Source organism: Vitis vinifera, chromosome 14 (genome assembly GCF_030704535.1).
Source record: "Vitis vinifera cultivar Pinot Noir 40024 chromosome 14, ASM3070453v1".
In the NCBI taxonomy this organism is placed as follows: Eukaryota; Viridiplantae; Streptophyta; class Magnoliopsida; order Vitales; family Vitaceae; genus Vitis; species Vitis vinifera.
Window position 1 is genome coordinate 28,568,924 of NC_081818.1, and position 26,077 is coordinate 28,595,000.

At 33.9% G+C, this 26,077-nt stretch overlaps 4 protein-coding genes and 4 non-coding genes across 8 annotated transcripts; 2 read left to right on the forward strand and 6 right to left on the reverse strand.

Moving 5' to 3' along the window:
* Nucleotides 1-168: 168 nt before the first annotated feature.
* On the reverse strand, nt 169-2,010 carry LOC100247456 (AAA-ATPase ASD, mitochondrial-like). Its single transcript, XM_002275929.5, has one exon. The coding sequence runs from the start codon at nt 1,922-1,924 to the stop codon at nt 359-361; it is 1,566 nt and encodes a 521-aa protein (XP_002275965.1). The 5' UTR covers nt 1,925-2,010; the 3' UTR covers nt 169-358.
* Nucleotides 2,011-11,151: 9,141 nt separating this feature from the next.
* Nucleotides 11,152-11,247, reverse strand: LOC132255128 (small nucleolar RNA R64/Z200 family). The gene has a single exon (XR_009467746.1). It is a non-coding gene; the product is annotated as a small nucleolar RNA R64/Z200 family (small nucleolar RNA).
* Nucleotides 11,248-11,338: 91 nt separating this feature from the next.
* On the reverse strand, nt 11,339-11,428 carry LOC132255127 (small nucleolar RNA U54). Its single transcript, XR_009467745.1, has one exon. It is a non-coding gene; the product is annotated as a small nucleolar RNA U54 (small nucleolar RNA).
* A 139-nt stretch (nt 11,429-11,567) lies between these two features.
* LOC132255135 (small nucleolar RNA SNORD18) lies at nt 11,568-11,643 on the reverse strand. Its single transcript, XR_009467753.1, has one exon. It is a non-coding gene; the product is annotated as a small nucleolar RNA SNORD18 (small nucleolar RNA).
* A 59-nt stretch (nt 11,644-11,702) lies between these two features.
* Nucleotides 11,703-11,781, reverse strand: LOC132255126 (small nucleolar RNA Z199). Its single transcript, XR_009467744.1, has one exon. It is a non-coding gene; the product is annotated as a small nucleolar RNA Z199 (small nucleolar RNA).
* Nucleotides 11,782-12,832: 1,051 nt separating this feature from the next.
* Nucleotides 12,833-14,824, reverse strand: LOC100242321 (thaumatin-like protein). The gene is made up of 2 exons (XM_010662681.3): nt 13,857-14,824; nt 12,833-13,648 (listed from the first exon to the last, which is right to left on the reverse strand). Exons 1-2 carry the CDS (start codon nt 13,918-13,920, stop codon nt 12,933-12,935), a joined length of 780 nt encoding a protein of 259 aa, XP_010660983.1. The 5' UTR covers nt 13,921-14,824; the 3' UTR covers nt 12,833-12,932.
* A 310-nt stretch (nt 14,825-15,134) lies between these two features.
* On the forward strand, nt 15,135-17,962 carry LOC100264610 (serine/threonine-protein kinase D6PK). Its single transcript, XM_002275975.4, has 2 exons — nt 15,135-16,121; nt 16,982-17,962. The coding sequence occupies exons 1-2, from the start codon at nt 15,379-15,381 to the stop codon at nt 17,853-17,855; spliced, it is 1,617 nt and encodes a 538-aa protein (XP_002276011.1). The 5' UTR covers nt 15,135-15,378; the 3' UTR covers nt 17,856-17,962.
* A 3,612-nt stretch (nt 17,963-21,574) lies between these two features.
* Nucleotides 21,575-23,965, forward strand: LOC100259433 (glycerol-3-phosphate acyltransferase RAM2). Its single transcript, XM_002275996.4, has 2 exons — nt 21,575-22,207; nt 22,992-23,965. Exons 1-2 carry the CDS (start codon nt 21,575-21,577, stop codon nt 23,889-23,891), a joined length of 1,533 nt encoding a protein of 510 aa, XP_002276032.3. The 3' UTR covers nt 23,892-23,965.
* The last annotated feature ends 2,112 nt before the right edge of the window (nt 23,966-26,077 follow it).

The window sequence follows — 26,077 nt, forward strand, 5'->3', positions numbered from 1 at the left end:
CCTCGAGCTTTTCTTTCCCAAAGCAAGCGTAGAGATCCTTCACATCAGGCCCACCACAACAACGAAGGAATGAAACAATTATTTCGAAGAGTTGACGGCTTTGAAACCATGAAACTTTTCTCAATAGAATCTTAATTACAGAGCATTCTATTAAACAATAGCATTAATGTACATCACATACACGTATGTATACAATTACATGGAATGATCTAAAGCCAATAATACATAAACAGGATAAAGCCTAAAAGTAAAGAACTAAATATACACAATCAGAGAAATATTCACAGCCCAAAAGTAAAGAAATGATATGATACACAATCAAAGAAATATTCACAGCCTATGGTGTCGATTGTGGGTCCTAGAAGACCACTCCATTTTCTTTCACTGCTGCCACTCCATTCTCTGTCACTCTTTCATCTGACATTTCCTTCTCTTTCACTTCTCCAGCAGTTGCTTCCTTCTCCTTAGCTTCTTTCTCGGCCTTTACCCTCTTTTCTTCCTCTTCCTTCTCTTTAGCTTCCTTCTCGGCCTTCACCCTCGCTTCTCCCTTGGCGGTCCCAAGGGCCAGAATCAAATTCTCCAAACAAGTCCCAGGATCATCAGTGATGGTCTTGGGCATCAAATATTCTGCAACATCAGCAGGAGTCATATTGGTTTCCTCCATCAATCTGCGGATGCTTGCAAACAAATGGTGGGAGTCAAGATCCAAGTAATTCTTAGCCAGCACCTTGAATGCATCAAAGCAACAGTAGGATAATTCTATGTGCTTATCCATCCTCCCTCTCCTAATGAGAGCAGGATCAAGTTTTTCCACATAATTGGTGGTGAAAACTATCAGCCTCTCTTCCCCACAAGTTGACCACAGCCCATCAATAACATTCAGAAGCCCGGATAGAGTAACCTTGCTTTCATCTTCTTTCCCCTTCTTAGTAATTGAATTATCCTTGGACTCTTCGTCCTCTTCCTTTTCCTTCTTCTTCTTGCGTTGGCCTGTGAGGTCAAGCGAACAGTCGATGTCCTCTATCACAATGATGGATTTACTCCTTGTGTCGATCAATAGTTTTCGCAGCTCCGTGTTGTCCTTGACTGAAGTGAGTTCGAGATCATAGAGGTCATAATCTAAAAGATTTGCCATGGCAGCAATCATGGTTGATTTGCCGGTTCCTGGGGGGCCATAAAGGAGATACCCTCGCTTCCAAGCCTTCCCAATTTTTGAATAATACTCTTTCCTCCTACTGAAGATTGTGAGATCATTAATAATCTCCTCCTTCTTCTTTGGCTCCATTGCTAGAGTCTCAAATCTGGCTGGGTGCTCAAAGGCTACATGACTCCATACCGCCTTTTTGTACCCATACCACGTATCTCTTGAATTGTTAGTGAAGAGCTTTCGCTGCCGATTTCTGACTTCAATTGCCTTCCCCTCCTTCATTACATGATTCAAATACGACCCCACGATCATTTCCCGGTGGTTTTTATGGAAAGTGAGCTTGTAGTACCTCTTCTCATCAGCAGCAGGAGCAAAAGAAAAGGTCTGCATTTTAGGGGGGGTTTTATCGGAAGCCCACCAAAGCTTGACCCCCTTGAATTCCTCTCTGACTTCTTCTCGCTCATCCATGCTGAGAACTAGAGATTGGCTGTCTTTGATGACGTCTGCTTTCAGCCGCTTGGCTCGGGTAGATGCATCGACGCTGAGGTAGTTCTCAATGGCAACATAGGCTTCACTGCGCCTGTAGCGATTTTCAGAGTACTCCTGAAAAGTGATTTGAATGTAAGGGTACACAAAGCTCACCAATTTTTGGCTGTATTTTTCAATATAGGACCGGAACTGATGAGGCATGCATTGCTGAAACATGACCCAGAGAAACATCGCACCAGCAACTAGTGAGCCTGGTTTAGCCCACATCTCCCCCATCATCATCATCATCTTCTACAAAGTTTTCGAATACTAGTGATAGAATGTGTTTGTAAAGATTTTGAGTGTTAGTTGCCTATTATATAGGGAAGAGAGACACTCCGGTACTCATCCATGTTCACACCAGGTCTACCCACTTTCCAACTGTGTGTGACCACATTTCGAGTTCCTTATTGTTTTTTTTATTGTGGCTTGGTCTCCAAGGAAGATTACCATTGTCTTCTACCAGCAGCCACCTTTGACCATATTCTACCATGGATTTAGTGGATTTTTTTATTTTTTATTTTTTATTTTATTTTTTTTGGGTAAATCACAGCGGCCACCCATGAGAAAAGACAACTGACGACGACATAGATTTCGATCTGCAGATTCAAATTAAACATAATTATACAACATAAATTTAACAGGTTTAAACTAAACATAATTATGTTTGAATCATGAAATGTCCACATCCCTCTCAACTAGTAATCATCGAAGCTCACATTAACAGAGATTCAAATCATGCAAACTGCTGCAACTTCCTCCGTCTAATGCTAGCTATGCATTGAAGAACTAAAACAAGGCTCAAGATCCTGCAGAAATTCCTCAAGAGTACGAGGGCATTGATTTCAACGTCTGATCATGCTGATCCTTGGATGACATGCTGCTGCTGTTTTCAGAGACAAAAACAGTTGAAACACAATGTGCATGCATGCAGCCAAAACAGTCTCCCAAGTTTTTTGGAGTCTAATTTTGGGTATATGTGTGGATCCATAGGCAGTATGTTGTCTACTGTTGATTGCGTTCGTGGTTGAGCCTACTGCTTGTAGCTTTATTACAGATCAGGCCTTCTCCCTATAGAATTTTACATGAGCTTTGTGGCTTGTCCCGCCTAACCTTCGGCCCTCCTTTTATTTTTAAATATTATACGAACTTGGACTAACATCTTGTTCAAAAGTATACTACACATGTTGTTAGGTTGATGACGCAATCAGCTGAGATCATCAAATTTGCTTTTTTAAATACTTAAACTGTCCTTATACAAATTAATTTTAAATTAACAAATAAATTGTCTTAATTAGTTTAAATTATCATGATCTAACGTTAAATTAATCTATACATTTAATTTCAAATTATCATAAATTATTCTTAAATATATTTTAATTAATCATAAACCTCATTTAATTAAATAATAATTAACATGTTAAGAATTTTTATCATCTTCAATCAAGAACCACAATTTCTCATCATCTCATCTTTATTTTTCTTTTTTTTTTAGATGTTTATATTATTGTCTTATTAACTCAAATTTTTAGAATTTGTCCTTTGAAAAGTCTGCTAGGTTATCTAAATCTAGAATTTTTTTTTTTTTATGTTTGGTTATTGAAAAGTTTAAAAAAAAATGTAAGGAAAAGAAAATAGAAAGGAATATATAGTAAAACAAAAAAAATGAAAATAAAAAATAGATTTAAAATCCATAAATTATTTTAATATATTACTTCAAACTTTTTTGGTTTATTTAACTCTTTTGTATAAAGACTAAAAAAATTATAAATATAGAAATTTCTTAATAATTGTAATTATATTTGACTTTCTTTTCCATTTTCTATAACAAAACCAAATATAAAAAAAAAATCATATTCCTTAAATTAAGTTTGTTCCCAAAAAGTATTAAGAAAACAAAAAAAAAGTGTTAAAAAAATTATTTTTTTATGTTTGGTTTCACCATGAAAAATACAACGGAAAATCAAATATAATTAAAATTTATCAAAAAAATTATATATTTTTAAATTATTCAATTGTTACATAATAGAAAGAATATAAGTAAAATAAGTTTAAAGAAATATATAAAAATAATTTATTGAATTTAAACATATTTTTTATTTTCCTTCTCTTCTTTCCTTCTATTTTCTTTCTCTCACATTTTCCCTCAAAATTTTCGAGAATCAAACATAACCTTAATATTTTTTTCTTTCCGTAGTACTTTTTCAAAAACCAAACATAGCCTATATTTTGGAGTATGGATTTTCATCATCTTCCAAAATTAGCGTATTAGAATATATCTCTAACACTAGAAATTTGTGCTTTTTAAATCTCCCCGAATTTGCCTCCTTCTATATGTATCTCACCTCATTTCTCCTTAAATCTTCTTTAAATATTTCCATTCCATCACTTTTGGTTGTCCTTCATTTGTCTTTATAGTTGGTTTCTCCTTGGATGTCAGTCAAATTTGGTTACTGGATTTGGTCCCTCCTGTTTGTCTTGTAGTTAGGTATGCTATCATTTAAACATTTCTTAAGAAATTAATTTGTAATAGATCCTAAAAACATCTTACTTACATGAATTTATCTGAAATTAGAATCTTTTTGCTAACTTTATCTCAATTTTGTAAAGAAGTAACTCATTTTTCACCTTGAATTGGTCAAAATATGCAAAATTTCAAAATATGCAAATTTTCTTACTTTACATGGAGGATTAGATCCAATAACTAGGGTCTATAGCTAATCGATATTGCTCACCATCATTTAGTTATTGCAATTCTTTTCCTCATAACAGTTCACATGTATAGGACCAACTAGGGCATTGGTCATGACCTAAGAGATACTCATAAAAGTCCATTTATAGGTAGGGCATAGAGGCGTATATGAAATTCTAACAAATCAACTCTTATAGTGATAATTTTATAATATAAATATATAGGTTTAATTTCATTAGTCTTTAACTCTTATATATTTAAAATTTTATCATACACCTACCCTATTTCGAGTAAGGGGGTAAGTGAAAATGAAAAGAATAAAAAGATATTTAAAAAAGATGGTGGACTGACCCACCGGCACAATTAAGCCCGTGACTAAGACTAATGAGCCATATTGGGATGTACATTATGGGTTGGGCACGATTTTTTAGGTGGGCTTGCTCAGCCTGTTGGAATGGCCTGTTTCACACGTCCATGCTTTCAGCAACTATGTTCTTATTTTTTATTTTGAAAGAGACAATAAATTTGTTCATCTCATATAATATAATTTACTTCTTAAATTATATAAATTTTGTTGTAAATAAAGTGGTGAATGACCACATTGAATAAAATATTAATATAAATATTAATTGTTATTCATGAACTCTATTTACTCATCTTTAAAATGAGTAATGGGAGTTCATATAGTGAAACCTATAAAAGGCTTCTTATACCCCGTGTAAGGAGCATCCAAAGAAAAAGAAGTTTTTTTCTCTTTCTCTCATTCTCTTTATCTTATTCTCTCAACTTTTTCACTTTTCTTTTCTGGTTTTTTCTTTCCCATTATATATTATTATCAAAATAATATATATAGTTGATTTATACTACTTTATTTGCATTGCATTTATTCTCGTTTTACAACATGTTATCAACACGAATTGCTCTGAAGGTAATTCTCATATCTTAAACTTGAAATTGTTTATATAAAATAAAATTTTACATATTTATATTGTTATTGTTAAATTCATTTAATTTGTGTTATATATTGTTAAAAGCTATAAACAAATTATTTTATTTTGATCATAAGTTATACCAAGACTATCAATTTATAATTGTTTCTAATAATAATGTTTTGTTATATATCTAAAGTTATTTGACAATGTCGAATATCACAAAACTCAAATTTGTGGCACTTGACATTTCGGGAAAGAATTATCTATATTGGATCTTTGATGTTGAAAAGTGTCTTGATACAATGAATATTGGAGCTACGATCAAAGAAGGAAATCAAGCATCCCTACAAGATCATGCAAAAACATTGATTTTCCTTCGTCATCATCTCTATGAAGGTTTAAAAAATGAGTATCTTACGATAAAAGACCCTTTTACTCTATGGAGTAATTTGAATGAAAGATATGACCACCAGAAAACTATAATTCCCTAAAAACTTGATTTAATTGGATGCACTTGAGATTGTAGGATTTTAAAACTGTTAGTGAATATAACTCTGCACTTTTCAAAATCAGTTCTTAATTAAAGCTATGTGAAGAAAAAATCGTTCAAGAAGACATGTTAGAAAAAACTTTTACTATGTTTCATGCCTCGAATGTGCTCCTACAACAACAATATAGAGAGCCTAAATTTACAAAATACTTTGAATTAATATCATATTTTCTTATTGTTAAATAAAATAATGAGCTTTTGATAAGAAATCATCAATCTCGTCCAACTGGATCTGAGTCATTCCCTGAAATGAATATAATACCGTCCCAAACTCGTGGACAAGGACATGGTTGTGGTCGTGGAAGAAATCCCCAATGCCATGGTTATTGTGGTAATAATTCCTCAACTTCTCAAAAAAAAAAAAAAAAAGTTTCATTGCACCACTAGAAGTGGAATAATACTAAGGCAAAACAAGAAAATGTGAAGTGTTTACAAGATAAACCTCCCAAAAACCATGAAAATAATTGTTATAGATGTAGTATGAAGGGGCATTGGTCAACCTTTACCAATCATCAATAAAAGCAAAAAGAAAAGAAATACAAATGAACTATACCAGTGGTGATGGATTGGACCTAACCTACTATGGCATTGATTTCTTTGGAGATCCTAGTGAAAAAGTCGATCATTTAATAAATGATGAGAATGCTAACATTAATTGATGTTACTTTATATATCAAATAATATATTATTATGTTTTATATTTATATTTGATTATTACATTTTCTTTTATATTGTTATTTACATTATGTCTTTTTTTAATATTAGTTGTATATAAAATTTACGTGTTATTTGGTCTCAAGATGAATGAGGATGATGTATGTCTCGTAGATTGTGCAACCATACACACAATTCTTTGAGATAAAAGATATTTTCTTGAATTGACATTGATAAAAGTTAATGTAAGTATCATATCTAGTATTACAAACTTAGTTGGAGGTTATGGAAAAGCAAACATAATATTATCAAATAGAACTAGATTACATATAAATTATGCTTTATATTCTAGCAAATCTAGAAAAAATTTGCTTAGTTTTAAATATATCCACAAAAATGGATATCATATTGAAATTATGAATTAAGATAATGTAGAATATTTTTACATCTTCCATTATATCTGGCCAAAAGTTTATAATGGAAAACTCTCAGCTTTCTCCTCTAGGTTGCATCATACAACTATAAAGTCTATTGAATCGTATGTTATTGTGAACCAGAAGTTCAACGACCCAAAAGTTTTTATTCTTTGGCATAGCAGGCTAGGTCACCCAAGGTCTTCAATGATGCGTCGAATAATCGAACACTCACATGGGCATCCACTAAAGAACCAGAAGATTCTTTTGTCCAATGAATACTCTTGTACTACCTGCTCACAAGGCAAATTGACATCTTTTACTAAAGTCATATTTGAGCCACCAATCTTTTTAGAAAGAATGCATGGGGACATATGTGTGCCCTATCCATCCACTATATGGATCATTCCATTATTTTATGATCTTGGTAAATGTCTCTACTAGGTGGTCACATGTTTATTTCATTTCTACACATAATGTTGCATTTGCTAAACTCATTGCACAAATAATCAGATTACAAGCACAATTTTTAGATTATCTAATTAAAACAATACGTCTTAATAATGCTAGTGAATTTACTTCTCAAACATTCATTGACTATTGCATGCCAGTAAGGGTAAATATTGAGCATCCTATTGCTCATACTCATACCCAAAATGGTTTAACATAATCCTTCATCAAACCTCTCCAATTAATAGTTCGATAATTACTAATGAAAGCCAAATTATCTACTTTCACCTAAGGACATGCTATTATGCATGTTGCAGCTTTAGTCCGTATTTGACTTACAACTTACCATGAATACTCTCCTTCACAATTTGTGCTTGGAAAACAACCAAATATCTCCCACTTACGAATCTTTGGTTGTACAATATATGTACCAATTGCACCAATACAACACACTAAAATGGGTCCCCAATGACAACTTGGGATTTATGTAGGTTTTGATTTTTCATTTATCATAAGATATCTTGAACCTTTGACAGATGATGTTTTTATAACCCGCTTTGCGGATTGTCATTTTAATAAGAGTGTTTTCTCGTCATTAGGATGAGAAAAGTCAATTCCTGAATAATGATGAGAAATTAATTGGAAGACATCTACTATGACCTATCTTGATCCTCACACAAATCAATGTGAACTAGAAGTTCAAAGAATCATTCATTTGCAAAATCTTGCAAATCAATTACCAGATGCATTCATTAATACAAAAAAAAAAACAAAGTCACATATCCTAGCCACAAATACTCTAGCATGGATTAATATCCATGTAAGACAGTTAACAAATGAATCTAAGATATCTCTGAAGTATAATAAACCTATCAGCTCAAATGATGTAACTCCCTAGAAGAAGAGAACACAAGAAAAATTTAACACTCTAGAAGAGACCATCAAAATGACTGATTAATCTAAAATTAATAAATCTATAGCCCCAAAAGAGGCACAAATAATGCAAAAAGCCCTTGAAGAGGCATATATTGAACAAGAAGCCCTAAAAAGGCACAGGTAACTAAAAATTGTGAGATCTCAATAAGTTATGTACATAGGGGAAAAAAATAGGATCGAAATAATATTGTTATTAACAATATTTTCACTTTCCAAGTAGTCTCTGATATCAAAAGAAATGATGAAAATCTCGAACCATGAAATGTGGAAGAATGCCGACATAGAAATGATTGGCCAAAATGGAAAGAAGTTATGCAAGTAGAGTTAAACTCATTAGCAAAACAAAAAGTTTTTGGACCGTAGTCCAAATACCTAAAGATGTAAAGTTTGTTGGGTACAAATGGGTATTTGTACGAAAACACAATAAGAATAATGAGATCATAAGATACAAAGTGCAATTAGTAGAACAAGGTTTCTCGCAGAAACCTGATATTGACTACGAGGAAACATACTCTCCCGTCATGAACGCAATCACATGTCGTTTCTTAATTAGTTTAGTAGTCTCAAAAGGACTGGATATGTGTCTCATGGATGTTATTACAGTATATTTATACGAATCCATGAATAATGATATATACATGAAAATCCCTAAATGATTTAAATTGTCTGAAGCAAATAGTACAAAGCCTCGTAACATGTGTTTAATCAAGTTATAACAATCCTTGTATGAATTAAAACAATCTAGACCCATGTAGTACAATTGTCTTAGCAAATGCTTGCTAAAAGAAGGGTATGTGAATAACCTTATATGCTCATGCATCTTCATTAAGAAATCAAAAATCGAATTTGCAATTATTGCAATGTATGTTGATGACTTAAATCTTATTGGAACTCTTGAAGAGCTTACAAGAACATCAAATTACTAGAAAAAAGAATTTGAGATGAAAAATCTTGAAAAAACAAAATTTTGTCTCGTACTACAAATCGAGTATTTTCCAAATGGAGTTTTAGTACATCAATCAACATACATTAAGAAAGTTTTGAAACTTTTTTATATGGATAAAGCAAATCTTTTAAGTTCTTCAATGATTGTTTGATCACTTGATATGGAAAGAACATATTTCATCTTTGCAAAAAATGTGAAGAATTACTTGGTCCTGAAGTATCATATCTTAGTATTATTGGTGCACTTATGTATTTTGTCAATTGTACACGTCCAAACATTGCTTTTTCTGTCAATTTATTAGCAAGATACAGTTCCGCTCCAACTCAAAGACATTGCAATGGTATCAAACATATATTACGTTATCTTCGCGGAACTATTAATATGAGTCTATTTTACTCAAGGGAAATCAAAACAACAATTGTTTGAATATGCAGATGCATGATACCTTTCAAATTCACATAAAAGTAAGTCACAAATAGGGTATGTGTTTATTTGCAATGTTACTATTATTTCATTAAGATATGTCAAACAAACAATGATTGTCACATCATCAAATCATTTAGAAATATTTGCAATTAATAAAGCAAATCGTGGATGTATATGTCTAAGATCTATGATCCAACATATTCAGGAATCATGTGAACTCTCTTCTATTAAAGATAACTCGACAATATTATTTAAAGATAATGTTGTATGCATTACACATATAATAGTGGGTTATATTAAAAAAGATAGAACTAAACACATTTCACCAAAAAAATTTTATACACATGAACTCCAGAAGAATGGTGAAATTGATGTACAACAAATACGTTTAATTAATAATCTAGTAGATTGATTCATAGAGCCATTATCAACTTCAACATTCAAGAAATTAATATTCAAAATTAGAATGTGTAAACTCAAAGATATCACATGAGAGGGAACATGCTTGTAAAAAGTTGTTAGTATACTGTACTCTTTTTCCCTTTGTCCAAGTTTTGTGAGCTTTACTGTTAAGGTTTTTAACAAAACAATCCTAATAAATCAAAATCAACTTAAAAAATTATAAGAATATTGTACTCTTTTTCTTTGTTAGGTTTTTCTCATAAAATTTTTTTCTAATAAGATTTTAATAAGATATATTCTTTTATTATAATGATCATCCAAGGAAAAAATATTATAAATAAAGTGATAAATGACCACATTGAATAGAACATTAATGTAAATATTAATGATCATTTATTAACTTCATCTACTCATGTGAAAAATGAGTAAAGGGAATCATTACGATGAAAAAGCATGCATTCAAAGAAAAAATAAGCTTTCTTTATATATCATTATCAAAATAATATATATAGTTAATTTCTACTACTTTATTTGTCTTTTATTTATTCTCATTTTACAATAAATTTGACCATTTATAATTAAATTTAATTTCATGCCCATTTATTTTATTTGATTGCTTTTGGTTCAAAAATAATAATAATAATAAATAAATAATAAAATTCAAAAATTAATCATTTAATATTATTATTACTTTAAATTTATTTAATTTACTTTCACTTTTTTATATAAAAATTAAATAATTTAAATATATATATATATATATATATATATATATAAAATTATTTAATTATATTTGATTTTTTATATTGTTTATACTTAAATAAACATAGAAAATCAATTTCCTTAAGAACCTAAAAAACAAAAAAGAAAACAGTAAAAAAAATTCAGCAACATCCATTAAAATTGAGGAAAACAAAATAAAAAGAAAATTGAAAAGGAAAAAAGCAAAGTGAAAAATTATGTAATAATTTGCAATTTTATATTATTGGCAAACCATTTTGCATTTTAAATTGGTAATATTTGAAAACGAATTTTTCTGGTATTGAAAAATGTTGGCAAATTAAAATAACCTTATCTTCTGCTCAGAAAATATGAATTTTCTTCTCATAGATTTTTAAAAATCTCTGAAGTCTGACATGTGAATTGTTTTCATACTTCATCATCGCAGAAGAACCACGCCTGATGTTTGGGTCTCATGTTTGGACCTCAAGAAAGGAAGAGAAAAAATCCTAACCCTAAATAAAGCCTACATTTTGGGATGGGACTCTCATACTCTTTTCTCAGAGATTCTCAGCTCATGAATCGAGTCGGAATAGCGTATATTGCCCAATCAGGCATGCAATCACAGAGCCAACTCTATCGAAGCCACATCATTTCAAAAGATCTGATCTTCGAATAAGGAGAACAAACTAGTATTGTGAGCAAGAAAAAAAGATCAAGATCAAACAGTTAGGAAACAATTTGAAATTTAGATAAACACAAGATTTGATAGAGATCAGAGTTTGGTATGGTTTATCGGTCACAGTGAAATCAGAAACACGGACCAAAAAAGCACTCATCATATCTCACAAAAAAAAAAAACTACAAATTTTCTATCAAAAAAAGATATAACAAATCGATAAGAAGCATCATCAGAGACTTAAATACAACGAATCATGGGACGTATCCATCATATTGTTGCAGTTTCTCTCTCATCAAGTGATTGCGATTCGCCGAGAGAAGTAAAATCGACACAAACCAAAGATAAAAAATAAAATTCTATTGCTGGAGAAAATTTGAGAGAGAGACTAAGAAGTAGAGAGATGTTGAGAAGGAATCGAATGAGCTCAGAATTTAGGGTTAGCCCCCTTTTATAGATTCAGGTGCATATAAATCACAGAAACCCTAAATCGAACGGCCGCCATTGTACTGCGAGTCTACAATAGGGCTTCATAATGGGCTCTATGGGCCTCATTTTTCTCAGATAGTGCCCACTCAACTAAAAGTTTCGGCCTAATTGGCTCCCATTGGCCCATCTTTTATTATTATTATTATTAATTTTTTCCTTTTTAGTTGATGAAAATCAATGGAATTTTTAGTAACCATCAAATACAATTTCTTTTCAAAGCCAATTTGATACCGGAGATTAGTAACGAAATAAAATGTTAAAGAAAATTAAATATAATTAAAATTAGTCAAAAACTTGTATATTTTTAAATTATTTTATCTTTATATTAAAAAATTAAAATAAATAAAATTAGTTTAAAGTAACATTTAAATTTTTTTTATCTTAAATCTATTATTTATTTTCCTTTGTTTTTTATTTCCTTTACTTTTCTTTTTTTTTTTTGTGTTTTTCCTCAAAATTTTTGGGAATTAAACATAGTCACAAGAAATATTTTTAATCTTCAAATAAATATGAAATATTATTATCTAATCATCACATCATAGACATGTCTCGTGGCTCATAAGGTATCACATGGTCACAAGTTGCTATTTTTTATGGCATTATTCGATTATATATTTTCTTTATAGCTACTCTTTGGATGAGTAAAGAAATTCTCATATAGTTCTACTCTACTTAAGTTTTTTTAGGGGATAAGGATGAAAATAGGTTTAAACAATAAGCATGGGTCAAAATGGGGGTGATCCGTCCTAAACCAATCATATCATCATAGACGAGAACATGACAGTGGTTTTTCAATTCATGATGCCACTAGGTTAGGAGACCCAAAACAAATTATATTTACGAAATGATAGTGAATATGACCCCATGATGATAGCAAAGAAACCAACAATCAACAGCTTTATTAGAATGATTAAAGCTTCACAAAACCAACATCAAGATAAAGTTTGAGTTGATATAAATTCTACACTCTATATGCCCATATGCTCATCTCCCCAGTTGGACGGACAGAAGGTTATGATATACTCTTTGGACGGACAGTTTACCAATGGTGCTGGTGTATCAAAAGCATAACTATAGTACGAGGGACAAGCTCCCTTAAACATTTTGGAGTAGACGCTTGGTTTGCACTTCTCTGGGGTCCCATACTCATTCCTGCAACAGAACATGTCCAAATTGAAAGCCAAGCAAGCACTCTTGCAGGCCACTACTTCCATATTGTTGCTCAAGACTTGAAGCTCTTGTGGGCACAAGCTGTTCATATTTGTCAAGCAGCCTCCAATGGAACATTTTGATGCCCTAGGCTTTGTTGTGACCGAAACAGGGAGATTGTAGCCATCAACCAAGCTTACATCATAAAAGCTTGGCTTGCTCTTGTCTGGCTGCAGCGAAATTTGAACCAGTGTAGCTGGGGGAAGGCCTATAGTTCCATTGCATGCAAAGCGACCATCACAGTCACCAGTTTGGCAGGCTGGTTGCCAATTGGAGTTGAATTTGCAGCCAGTTCTGGCCCAAAGCCGGCCACTCCATGTTGGTGGGGCATAGATGCGTCGGGTCTGGCCTGAAGGAAGGCTGAAGCCACCATCCGCTATCACTGGATGGCCTGCGTTTGGGGCAGTTGCAGGCCATATTGGAAAGGGGCATTTGTTGCTTATATACAAGGAAACCGGTTGTGCTGCTGCATTTTCTGTGAAATCATTTTCAGTCAGATAGGCAGGGCTGATATATCATCAAAAGCTAGTTTCAAATTCTACTATAATATAAAAACCAATTCATTTCAGTTTCTGTGAGAAGCAACCAAAAGTTAAATAATGCATTCCCATTTGGCTTCCCAGAAAGAAAAAGAAAGGGCACAACTTAGAAAGAGCATACATAACTTCAAGCAGCAGAATTACCAGGAGACATGAAATGCCATATGAGGAAAAGAAACCAAGCAGCAAAAGAAACCAGCAACCCCATTCTGATGCAATTTGGTGAAAGATGAGGTAAAGAACATGTATTTTATAGTTGAACAAACATTCTCCTTTGATTGTACTCTAAGTTTAAAGATTGATAATCTTATCTTTGGAGACAAGAAAGAGCTAATCATAGCAATGTATTATCCTTCTATCATTATCCTATGTTGGAGGAGAAGCAAAAAACAATAGGTGACAAGGGAAATTGTCAGTCCAAAACAAATTTTTAATGCTGTATAATAATCATACATTGAATTGCCTTGAGCAATGGACATAAAACAGTAGACCCCAAATGTTAAACTTATATCATCTATCAGATTCTAATTAGTCCAATTAAAATGATCCAATTACCAATCCACTAATCATCATTACCAAAACATGTAGCAGAGCATCCTACAATTGTCAAAGAAATTAATTCTATTTGTTAAATCATAAGACTGCTAGATGTGCTAATTTGTAATCTGTAATCATTCTAGAGTCAATAGTTTGTTTCTTAAAAGACAAATTGCCTACAAAGCATCACCAAAGAAGGGAGGACAATCTTCAACCACCGGGCTGATACTTTTACCCTATAGGACTATCTTCAAGCAGGGAGGATTCTTGAGAAATAAAAGCAAATAAAATCCACCACCCCACATAAGAAAATGGTAGAATCCAACAGGGTCATTCAATTTTTCTCCGAAAAACCATATATGGGTGGATCTCACATTTATGGGCAATCTTCCAAGGCCAGATCTTCATTTGCAAGCGACAGGGTGCATAAATAAAATGAGAAGCATAATAAATGGGCACTGAAATGGTAACAGAAAACACATAAAATGCAAGACTCTAAATTTTCCATTTTCTCACTATCCAAAATTTTAATTTTCTGACACTTTCCCTGGTGGTTTTCCATTAATACCATTTTAGCCATCAAGACAGATCTGATTCAATCCTCAAGATTCTCTTAGTGATTAAAGGTCAAGGTTGATACTTGATAGACTCACTGTACAAGTTTGAACATGCCTGGTTGCCCCATGAACTTCTCTTGGAACCAGAGTAACGGTATTGGGTAATTGGGTGGGGCTTTGGTTGGAAAATCTGAAAGGCTTTTGTCCTTTTGGCTCCTCGTAACTCCCAACAAACACTTTCTCTCTATACAAATTTTCTCATTTCTAAATTCCCCTCTGGTTTTTGTTTTTCTTTTGTCTATAAGCTGTTAGATTTCTAGGACAGTGTAAGAAATGAGTCATACCCTAGCCCCCGCCCAGGGCATTGGTTCTCTCACCCTCACATTTCAAATTTGAATACCGTTTTCACCTTCTTTTGAGCCCCCATGTTCAGTCCTCTTCGCGCCCGCATCTCTCTCGCTCTCTTTGACCGCCTCGGCGTCGCCACCCACCACCCTTGACCACCCATTTATTTACTTAAAAAATCTTCATTCAAAACTTTCTTCAAACACCTGCGCTGCACTCCTTCAACGATGGGTAATCAGGCCACTGGCGATGATGACAGCGTCAGTAGCAGTACTGTTACTAACTCTGATAATAATGCGATTAGCAATGTTGTCGATGAGGCAACCGAAAATCTGGAGAGTGCTGAGATTAACAATGGTGCAGATGAAACGACTAAGAATGTAGAGATTAGCAATGCGGAGGACGAAGCGAAGAAAGATGTGGAAACTACTGAGATTAGCAACGGGGATGCGGCTGAAGCAACCGAAAATGGGGAAAGTGTGGATTGTGTTGAAAGCGAGAAGAGTAGTTTGAGTTCCGCGAGTTATTCTAACAGTTCTGACGCCAATGAGACCAATTTCAGAAGTTTCTGCGCGTCGAAGCCCCATAGAGGCAACGACATCCGATGGGATGCGATACAGTGCGTCAAGGCTAAAGATGGGGACATGGGTTTGTGCCACTTTAGGCTTTTGAAGAAGCTGGGATGTGGGGATATTGGGAGTGTGTATTTGGCTGAACTGAGAGGAATGAGCTGTTTGTTTGCCATGAAGGTGATGGACAAAGGGATGCTAGAAGAGAGGAAGAAGTTGATGAGAGCCCAGACTGAGAGAGAAATATTGGGTTTGTTGGATCACCCATTTCTTCCAACCCTTTACTCGCATTTCGAAACGGAGAAGTTTTCTTGTTTATTGATGGAGTTCTGCAGCGGTGGGGATCTTCACACGCTGAGGCAGAGGCAACCGGGCAAGCATTTTTCTGAACAAGCAGCTAGGTTTGTTCCTAACTTTTTAGATTAATATGCTCTTCTTTGTTGTGTTTGATCTTGGTTCATCCCCAAATTGAACTGGTCTTCGTTGATTAAGAATGCAATAGGACTGAGAGGAGATGCTATGCTAGAAAGGTTTAGAAAAATGGAGATTAGAAAGCATTTTTCAATATGTTCTAGTATGCTGAGAATCTGAAAATATAAATCAGGGAAAAGGATTAGAAAGTGATAATGAATTACAGCTGAGGCTCCCTAGGTTTTTACCCTCAGATCCAAATGAAGCCTTGATAACCAGGGAAAAGTAGGGAAACAACTAAGACTTTTGATTCCAATGATGATGACCCACCTCGTTTTGTTGGTACAGCGTAAACCCCTCTTTCAGTTTTTTTAACTTAGATGTTCTTTATCATCAAGCCAAAAAGGGGGGAAATAATTAAGCAGCCCCCAATTTTTGGAACTTTGAATGTGAATTTTGATGGATCACACCAAAAGGATCATCCTTGGTTGCCTTAGCATAGAACTTTTCCAAGACTGGATAGGGCAGTGTTTGAATGTTCTCAGTTTCACACCTCATTGTAATTGCCTTTGTGGTGGAAAACACTAAAAAGTGTTCAGTTCTCTGCATGACTTGGTTATCATTGGTTGGCTTAGCATAGAACTTTTCCAAGACTGGATAGGGCAGTGTCTGAATGTTCTCAGTTTAACACCTCATTGTAATTGCCTTTGTAGTGGAAACACTAAAGAGTGTTCAGTTGTCTGCATGACTTGGTTGGTTGGTTTCTACCTTTGCTTTGTTAATGTAATTTTGATATGAGCATGTTAGTTACATTTAGCTTTACAATAACTTCGTTTTAATTTGCTTGCAGGTTTTATGCTTCAGAAGTGCTTCTTGCTCTTGAGTATCTGCACATGTTGGGGGTGGTTTATAGAGATTTAAAGCCTGAAAATGTTTTGGTGAGGGAGGATGGCCACATCATGCTCTCAGATTTTGACTTATCGCTGAGATGCTATGTGAGTCCCACCCTTGTTCAAACCAGCAGTGACCCATCATTTAGGATATCTTCATACTGCATCCAGCCATCTTGCATTGATCCTGCATGCAAATTATCAGTCTGTGTAGAGCCCTCTTGCTTGCAGCCCTCTTGCTTTAAGCCTCGGCTGTTTAAGGCTAAATCAAGGAAGCCCAGAAGTGAAAGATTAAGTTTGACAAATCTAGATTCACTTCCTATGCTGATTGCAGAACCAACTGGTGCCCGCTCCATGTCATTTGTTGGGACCCATGAATATTTAGCTCCTGAAATAATCAGAGGGGATGGTCATGGTAGTGCTGTTGATTGGTGGACTTTTGGTATTTTCTTGTATGAGTTACTACATGGGAGGACACCATTTAAAGGCAATGGGAACCGAGAGACATTGTTCAATGTTGTTGGCCAGTCTCTGAAGTTTGCTGAAGGATCCTCTATTAGTTTTGCTGCCAAGGACTTGATACGGGGTTTGCTTGTAAAGGATCCACAGAAGAGATTAGGATACAAAAGAGGTGCCACAGAGATCAAGCAGCATCCCTTCTTTGAAAGTGTCAACTGGGCTCTCATTCGCAGTACTCACCCTCCTCAAATCCCTAAACCTGTTGATCTTGAATGTCTTAATCACACATCATCCTCATCCATGCGTCTAAATGACAAGGGAGCTACGGACTCAGATAGATCATCAGGTCCTTACTTAGATTTTGAATTTTTCTAATGAATTTTGGTGGAACAATAGTAGCAGTTGCTCTTGAGGTCATTGAAGTTTTCATTGTTAGTGTGTATTCATTTCCTCAATGAAATCTTGTTTCCTTTTAGAAGATTCTTCCTTTTTCTACCATCAACTTGTGGGGTCTGTTAGATTTTTGCAATTCCCTCAGGTTGCTTTTTCAGGGGCATAGCATATAGCCCATGACCTCAAATTAGCATGAAAAACCCTTTTTTCTTTTTGGAATACTTCAAAAAGAAAAGGGCCAAGAAGAAAGCAAAATCAACTTTCATTGCAACTTGTTTTTCATGCTGCAGCTGTCACGGGTCCTCAGCCTTGGAGTTTCTTAAGGTAATGATGGTCCTCCAATGGTGGGTCTCCCCCTCCTTTTCACCATACTCCTTTCTATGTGACCACTGTTTGTCCTGAATCCATATTGGCCCTCAAACTTCGCCTCCAGATGTTCAATTGGATAAAGAGGAAAGAAAAAAATACATATATGAAATGGACAAATCAGAGAAAAGCTTTAGGTATTGTAGGCCACTGAATTCCTCTGGCAACAAGGAATTGTGGTGTCTCTGTCACAGTGACCTTTATTTCTCATGGTTGCTTCTACCTTTGTTTGGATTCTGCTTCCTTGAATTGTTGAAGGGCTGCTTTATTCTTCTGTAGACCACCACAGGCTTTTCTTTGAGATTGATTTATCAGTCTTTCTTGGATACTATTTGTCGAATAGAGGATTGATGCTGATTGCACAAGATTGATAATGATGCTTGCTCCTTCTCTTCTCTTGCATACATTCTGCAGTACCATCACCATTTCTTTTGCTTCAATTTTGTTTTTTTATTTTTATTTTTTAAGAAAATTCAAATATCCCGGGCCATATGGTCTGTTTTGAACCCATCAGTATTTCTCTTTTCAAGCGATAAAATAATTTCTTCGAGTCTTTGGGAATATGAGAATCTCATGTTTTCTATCATTTCCTAACAAAATATATGGCTATGATGTATTAGTGAACACCCCCATATTCAAATTCATTTATTATATAGCCAATAATCTAATCATATTGAAGAGATCTTATTCTTAATATGTTTGATGGACTATCATCTTTATGCTAAATAGTAAATTCATCCTCCAAATTCTTATACCATATTTGAAATAGAGGGATTTGGGTGGAAAAAGAAAAAATAAATAAAATTGAATCCAATGTTTTAGATGGGGAGAATTCTTCTTAAAAATAAGAGAAAAAATGTCAAATCATTTTAAAGGTAAGAAAAGAAAAGAAAAAAAAAACAATTACATTTAAAAATGGTAGGAATTCATGAATTTAAATTTGATTAAAATAGGTATAAAATCATAATTTCTTATTGTGTACATGTTTTTTTTTTTTTTTTTTTTTAACTCTTTCTTCTATTTATTCTATGATACCATCAATTTCAATTTTCATTTTCAATTTATTTCAAATGGATATTAAGAAATTTTCTTTTTATTAAAAACATATTTTTGTCAAGTTACTTTTTAGGTAATAATTGATTTAAAAAGGTCTTAAAGGAAGGTATATTTTGTTTATTATGAAAAATATGAATAAAAAATTTTAAATATAAATAAAATTTATTAGAAATTTATGCATTTTAAAATTATTTAATTTTTTTAGGTATAAAAATGACTTATTAATTTTAACTTTTTTTTTCTACTATTGTTCACTCCATTTTCTTTCCTTTTTTTCCTGGAATTATTAAAATCAACGAGTTCTTTTTTATTTCTTTTACAAAACTGAAAATTTTAACTTTTCCTTTTTATACAAAATGAGATAATTAATTAAAAATCAATTCTTTCATTTAAAATTCTATTATTTGAATTCTTTTTCTTTAAAATTTAATTTCAAATCAAGAGTAAAGTAAATTTTATCCACGTAATTTTTTTTAACATAAAAACTTAATAAGTTAGCATGAAACCTTAAAAAATTGTATTTAAATGTTATTGATTTTATCAAAAGATTAGATATAAATGTATTAAAATAATTTCTTATTTTTCATCATATTAGTTCAAAGTCAAAGTAAATATTATATTTTTCACATTGCAATAGAATATTATAAAGTTTTATCAAAATAATTTTTTATTTAGTGTTTGGTAAAACTTATTATTTAATTTTTATTTTAAAGATTAAGGTTATTTAATAAAATTAATTTAAAATTTACTCTAAATCGTCAAATTGACATATTTATCCTTATAAATTGTAACTAGAGTAAAGAATGTCAGATAACAATAGAGATAGTAAAGTAGTCAAAAAAATTGTAAGGATAATTATGACAAAAAATGATAAAAACGTAAAATAAAAATGTAAACTTAAAAATAATATAATTATTTTTATTTATTATTTAAAATTATTTTTAATTTAAAGTTATATTATTAAATTATTTTATCAAACATATTAATTATTATTTAATGACTTAAATTAAGTTATTAAGTCATTTTAAGTTATTAAGTTAGTTTATGGGGTTTTAAGTTTTATAAAAAGTTGTATATATCTTTTTTTTCAAAAGAAACACCCTTACAGAAAATTGGGATATCTTACTATTAATTCCATTGATTGAAGAAGAAAAGGCCTCCAACAAAATTTGTTTAATTTGGTCAGTCCAATTAGTTCACATATTTTATGTAGAGTACATGGGTGATTGCCACGTGTTGGCATACCCTTGGTTGCAATCACCCTTGGTTGTGCTCTTAAAATTCTCAGATGTATGCTTCTTCATTGAGTCGTCATTGTTGAAAAATAAAGGTGTCAAGGGGCCAAAACATGCATATATATATAAAAGAAAATGTAGGCCATGAGTGAGAACAACGTTAGACTAGTGAGTGTGACAAGATTCAAGTGTGGACAATAAATTCCGAAAATCAAAGGAAACAATATAAAATGGACGGTGATACCAAGATGCTAGAGGATTTCCATCTTCACTTGCACCTAGTGCGTGTTACATCCTCAACTTCCTAATTGAAAAAGGTGGTCCACATTATCATATAATTAATCCTATTTATAATTTTTCTTTCTTATTTGAAATCATCATATTGTAAAGTTAAATACCCGTGACTAACCGATATTTCAAATAGTACCATATGAAATAGATGAAAAAAAAATATTATAAAATATATCGATCAAAGAAAATTTGAAGCGTGATGATTAAAAAATAGCTAATTGACTATTAATAGATAGCGACTCGATCAAAGGAACCATCCAAATCAAGTAAATTTCCACATGAGAATTTCTATCTTGTGATTTAGTAACTATTAGTTAAAATATCAATTATGCTACATTGAAATTGTATTATTGAATAGTTTTTACTAGACTTGTATTATTATTATTATATTGATGAGGCTTGTAGAGTTCCAAAATTCAAGGATCCAAAATCAATGTACAAAAACTTTGCCAATGGTTTCTATGCTTGAGCGTTTAGGCGCGTTGGGCGAGGCCGCGAGGGCGAATGTGGCATATCCTCCATGGAGTTTCACTTTTTTGAAGCTTCAAAGACTGGACTAAACTAAATTATGTCGATCATTACGAGAATTTTTCATCTACACTTTTTCGGAAATCTCGGCGCCTCCATTGTTCTCATAAACCTAAACATTGTCCCCACGTTAACTCCTCTCTATATAACCGTATAAACCACCAAAAAACCCACTCCAACCCTTCTTCAACACAGTACTCCATTTTGTAGCCAACGAAGAGCCAAATGACCAAATCAAACCTCCACTCTCCTCCCACCTCCCTAACCATCGATCAATGCACCTCCATCGGCCGGGAAAAGGAGACGGTTGTGGCGGACATGGACGGAACTCTTCTCAGAGGGCGCAGTTCGTTCCCCTACTTTGCACTTGTTGCCTTCGAGGTTGGTGGGATTTTTAGGCTTCTTCTGTTGTTGCTATGTTCTCCATTGGCTGGAGTTCTCTACTACTTCATATCGGAGCCAGCTGGCATTCAGGTGCTCATATTCGCGACCTTTGTGGGGATGAAGGTTTCGGATATCGAGTCGGTGGCGCGGGCAGTTTTGCCCAAGTTTTACGCGAGCGACCTGCACCCGGAGGCGTGGAGGGTGTTCTCGTCGTGTGGGAAGAGGTGTGTGCTCACCGCGAATCCGAGGATTATGGTGGAGGCCTTCCTGAAGGATTTTTTGGGTGCAGACATGGTGTTGGGGACGGAGGTGGACACGTATAAAGGGAGAGCTACTGGGCTTGTCCGTGGTGGTGGGGTTCTTGTTGGGAAGAGAAAGGCAGAGGCCCTCCGAAATGCCTTCAGCGAGACGTCTTTACCGGAGATTGGACTCGGTGATCGGGAGACGGATTATCCATTTATGAGTCTCTGCAAGGTTTGTCGGCTACCCAACACTATATATCACTAATTTTAATTGTTGAGAGAATTAAGTAAGCTCCAAGGCCATGGCCAATGGTTCTTGCGTAGTGTCAGGTTGACCATGCATGGTTTTGTTGTATGTTATGTCACCAAGAATTATAGCATAGAACCTGGCATTGGAGGTTGACCATGTGTGAAGAGTTGGTAGTTGATGGGATTTATTCATATAAAGCAATTATGCTGTGCAGTTTTCCTTTTATGGTCACCAATTGGAAGGGTTTTGCAAGGGTTACAGTCAGGCTGAGCTCAGACTCAAGGTCAAAACCCAATCAAAGCTCATTCCACAAAGCTAAGCAAACAGCATTTAGGGAAGTTAGTTACTTTTATCACTAATAGGCCCTCTGCTTTATGGGAGGAAAGTGCTTAAACGCATTTGTCTTTAAAAGTCGAACATAATTTTCAAAAATATTTTGCATGGTTAAAAATTTTATTACCATATACTTTTACTTCAACTTTTAACTGAACCCAAAAATAGTAACTATGCCAAACATACCTGAACCACAGACTAGAAGACCAATTGTGACCCAAACTCAAAGACTGGGCTCAAAAGATTTGACCCATTTAATCTTAGTCCAAACTCAAATAAAACTTAGGCTTAGCTGTTGGGCATGTCAGTAGGGTACATCTCATTCTCTCCATATATCCGGCCACTATAGTATCTTCTTAGGAAGATAGAGAGCATCTCAATATTGAGGGTCATAATATATGAAATTCTCATGGAATATGCTGATTTCATGCAGGAGAGTTACATAGTTCCAGCGAAGCCTGAGGTGGAGGCTGTTAGCCATGACAAATTGCCAAAGCCCATTGTATTCCACGACGGCCGCCTCGTCCAAAAACCAACCCCTTTCATGGCGCTTCTCACCATCCTCTGGATCCCAGTAGGCTTCCTCTTGGCCTGCTTGCGCATCGCCGCTGGTGCGCTCCTTCCAATGCCGCTTGTCTACTACGCCTTTTGGGCACTCGGTGTCAGAGTTTATATCAAGGGCAACCCCCCTCCACCAGCCAAAAAATCAATAGGCCAATCTGGCGTCCTCTTCATTTGCTCTCACAGAACCCTCCTCGACCCTATCTTCCTCTCCGCCGCATTAGGCCGCCCTATCCCTGCAGTCACGTACTCCCTTTCTCGTCTCTCCGAATTCATCTCCCCCATCAAGACAGTCCGGCTCAGTCGCGATCGAGCCACCGACGCAGCAATGATAAAGAAGCTCTTAGAGGCAGGTGACCTAGCCATATGTCCCGAAGGAACCACTTGCAGGGAGCCATTTCTGCTAAGATTTTCTGCCTTGTTTTCTGAGCTAACCGACGAGCTGGTGCCGGTGGCTATGGCAAACCGCATGACCATGTTTCATGGGACAACAGCTAGAGGTTGGAAGGGGATGGACCCCTTTTACTACTTCATGAACCCTAGCCCTGCCTATGAGGTAAACTTCTTGAATAAGCTTCCACATGAGCTCACTTGCGGTGCTGGAAAATCGAGCCACGACGTCGCGAACTACATACAGAGGATGATTGCCGCAAGTCTATCATATGAGTGCACCAACTTCACTAGGAAGGATAAGTATCGGGCACTGGCCGGGAACGATGGAACTGTAGTGGAAAAGCCCAAGGTTGATGCTAATAAAGTCATGGGCTGCTAGAAATCAGATGTTTTTTCCTTTTTCATGTGAGCTTTGCTTGATCTTTTTTCTCATATCATGCATTGTTTGCCTTAATTTTGTGGGCGTAACCGATTATAGTTTGTTCTCTTTAAAGCTGAAGAACAAAAAATGGTCAGGGCATCCATGGCTAGCCGCTCCATTTGTTTTTACAAATGAAAAGTGAATTAAGGTGTAAAATCAAAATGATTCTGCATGACATGAAAGTTTGAGGTCTTGGTTCATGGAACTCCCTCAAGGGTTGAATAGACTGTCTTTCTTTGTAGTTGAAATTCAAATTTCTAATTTTAAATTTCTATTTGTTCTCTTATTAAATGTATTTAATTAATAAAATAAAGAATAATCAATCTCACATTGAAGACACGGATGTATGTGGAAAACTAATATTAATCGAAACTTATACTTATTAGTACATAAATTAGGTCGCACTCATATATATATATATATATATATATATATATATATATATATATATATATATAACCCTTAAGACCTATATTGATCAAAACTTATTTTTATGTTCATGATGAAGCACCTTTAGAAGGAACACTTTAACAAGTAAATGGGATACAATCAAGCACCAAGAGTAAACTCCAACTATATGTGTGTTTCGACAATATTAGAATTACGTAGAAATAATGATAATATACTCTAGGGTAGAGGGGTGTTATTCAATAACACACCACTAAACATGTCTATGGGATACAAACTCTAATGGATAGGGATAGGTGAATGTTTTAGTTTGGAATCTATGGAGAAGAAAAAAATTCTTTAAGTGCTTGAAAAAAAAAAAAACAAAAGATCACTTCAGAGTGTGTTAAGCATTTTTTTTTAGAAAATGGTTCTACTCTTTTATATTTAGATGATAAAAGTTTTCAAATATTAAAAATGTTAAAAGTTTTTTCTAAAATCGCTATTAAATAGACTGTAAATACTTTTAAAATGAGCTCAAGTAGCGCCAAAAGAGTTTGAGCGCTTTTAAAAGGTCATTTGGATAGTTAAGTGTTCCTTTATATGATTTTCTAGTTTGAGCGCTTTTAAAAGGCCATTTGGGTAGTTAAGTGTTTCTTTATATGATTTTCCTTTTTAAATCTAATTTATTGTCCAATAAGTTTATACATTTGTTATGTATCTCATTTATATTATTATACTTTCAACAACACAAGTATACTTATGAATGAATTTGTTGTGATCTTGAGTTTTCAAGGTCAATGTAAGAAGTATGTAAATTTAAAACTCAAAATACTTGGAATAAAATTACAAATTTAAACTAATTAGTCTAACACACTAACAATATCCCTTTTTAATAATTTTGTGACAAAATAATGATTGTATAAATCATTTAATGCTTTTAAATAAGGTTTACAGATCACTAGTCATGCTCAAATCTAAACTAAACATTTTATAAACTAATTTTTCAATTTTACAATGACAAATCTTGAATATTAATTCTTAAAAAAAAAAAAAAAAAGAACAGTTGACCCACACACACTTGAACAATAATACCATTTCATTTTCACCAAAATATATTTATTATTTTAATATTATACAAAATTATAAAATATCGAAGATTGATGTATCTTTTATAGATTTGATTACTTAACATATAAATAGTTAATTTATTTTCTTGATTTTCCTTTTGTGATGTTGTGCTTTTATTATTACGTGAAAGATTGGTTATAAACTTCTTAAGCTTCTTTAAGGAGAATTTTAAATAAGTCGGGACATTCTTTCAAAATATCCTATAATTTAGGTAATAATCTTTTGTTTTATTTTAATGAATTTGATTTATTTTGTTGGTTGTGGCGTAGGGTTGTTGTTATTGGAGTATGAGTTGGGTTTGGTTTGGTTTGTTTGATTCTATTAGGTCCGAAACAAAGAAATCAAAACTCACATCAGCCAAGTCAATTTCCACAAGTCCTAGGCCTTTTGGTGGGTAAGGATGCCACCAATCTGGAATGCCTGCAAGGAGGCCTGCAACAGCGCCTAAACGGCGTCTTTTGAACGCCTGAAACGGCGCCGAAATGGCGCCTTTTGAACGCCTGAAATGGCGTCTGCCACTGCACCACCGTCTGGAAGCCATAATAGCTTCTCGCTCGCCTGAAGCGGCGTTCCCAGCCCTCCTCTTGCTCTGGATCTTTTGTTTGTGTTTTTAAAAAATGTTTTGG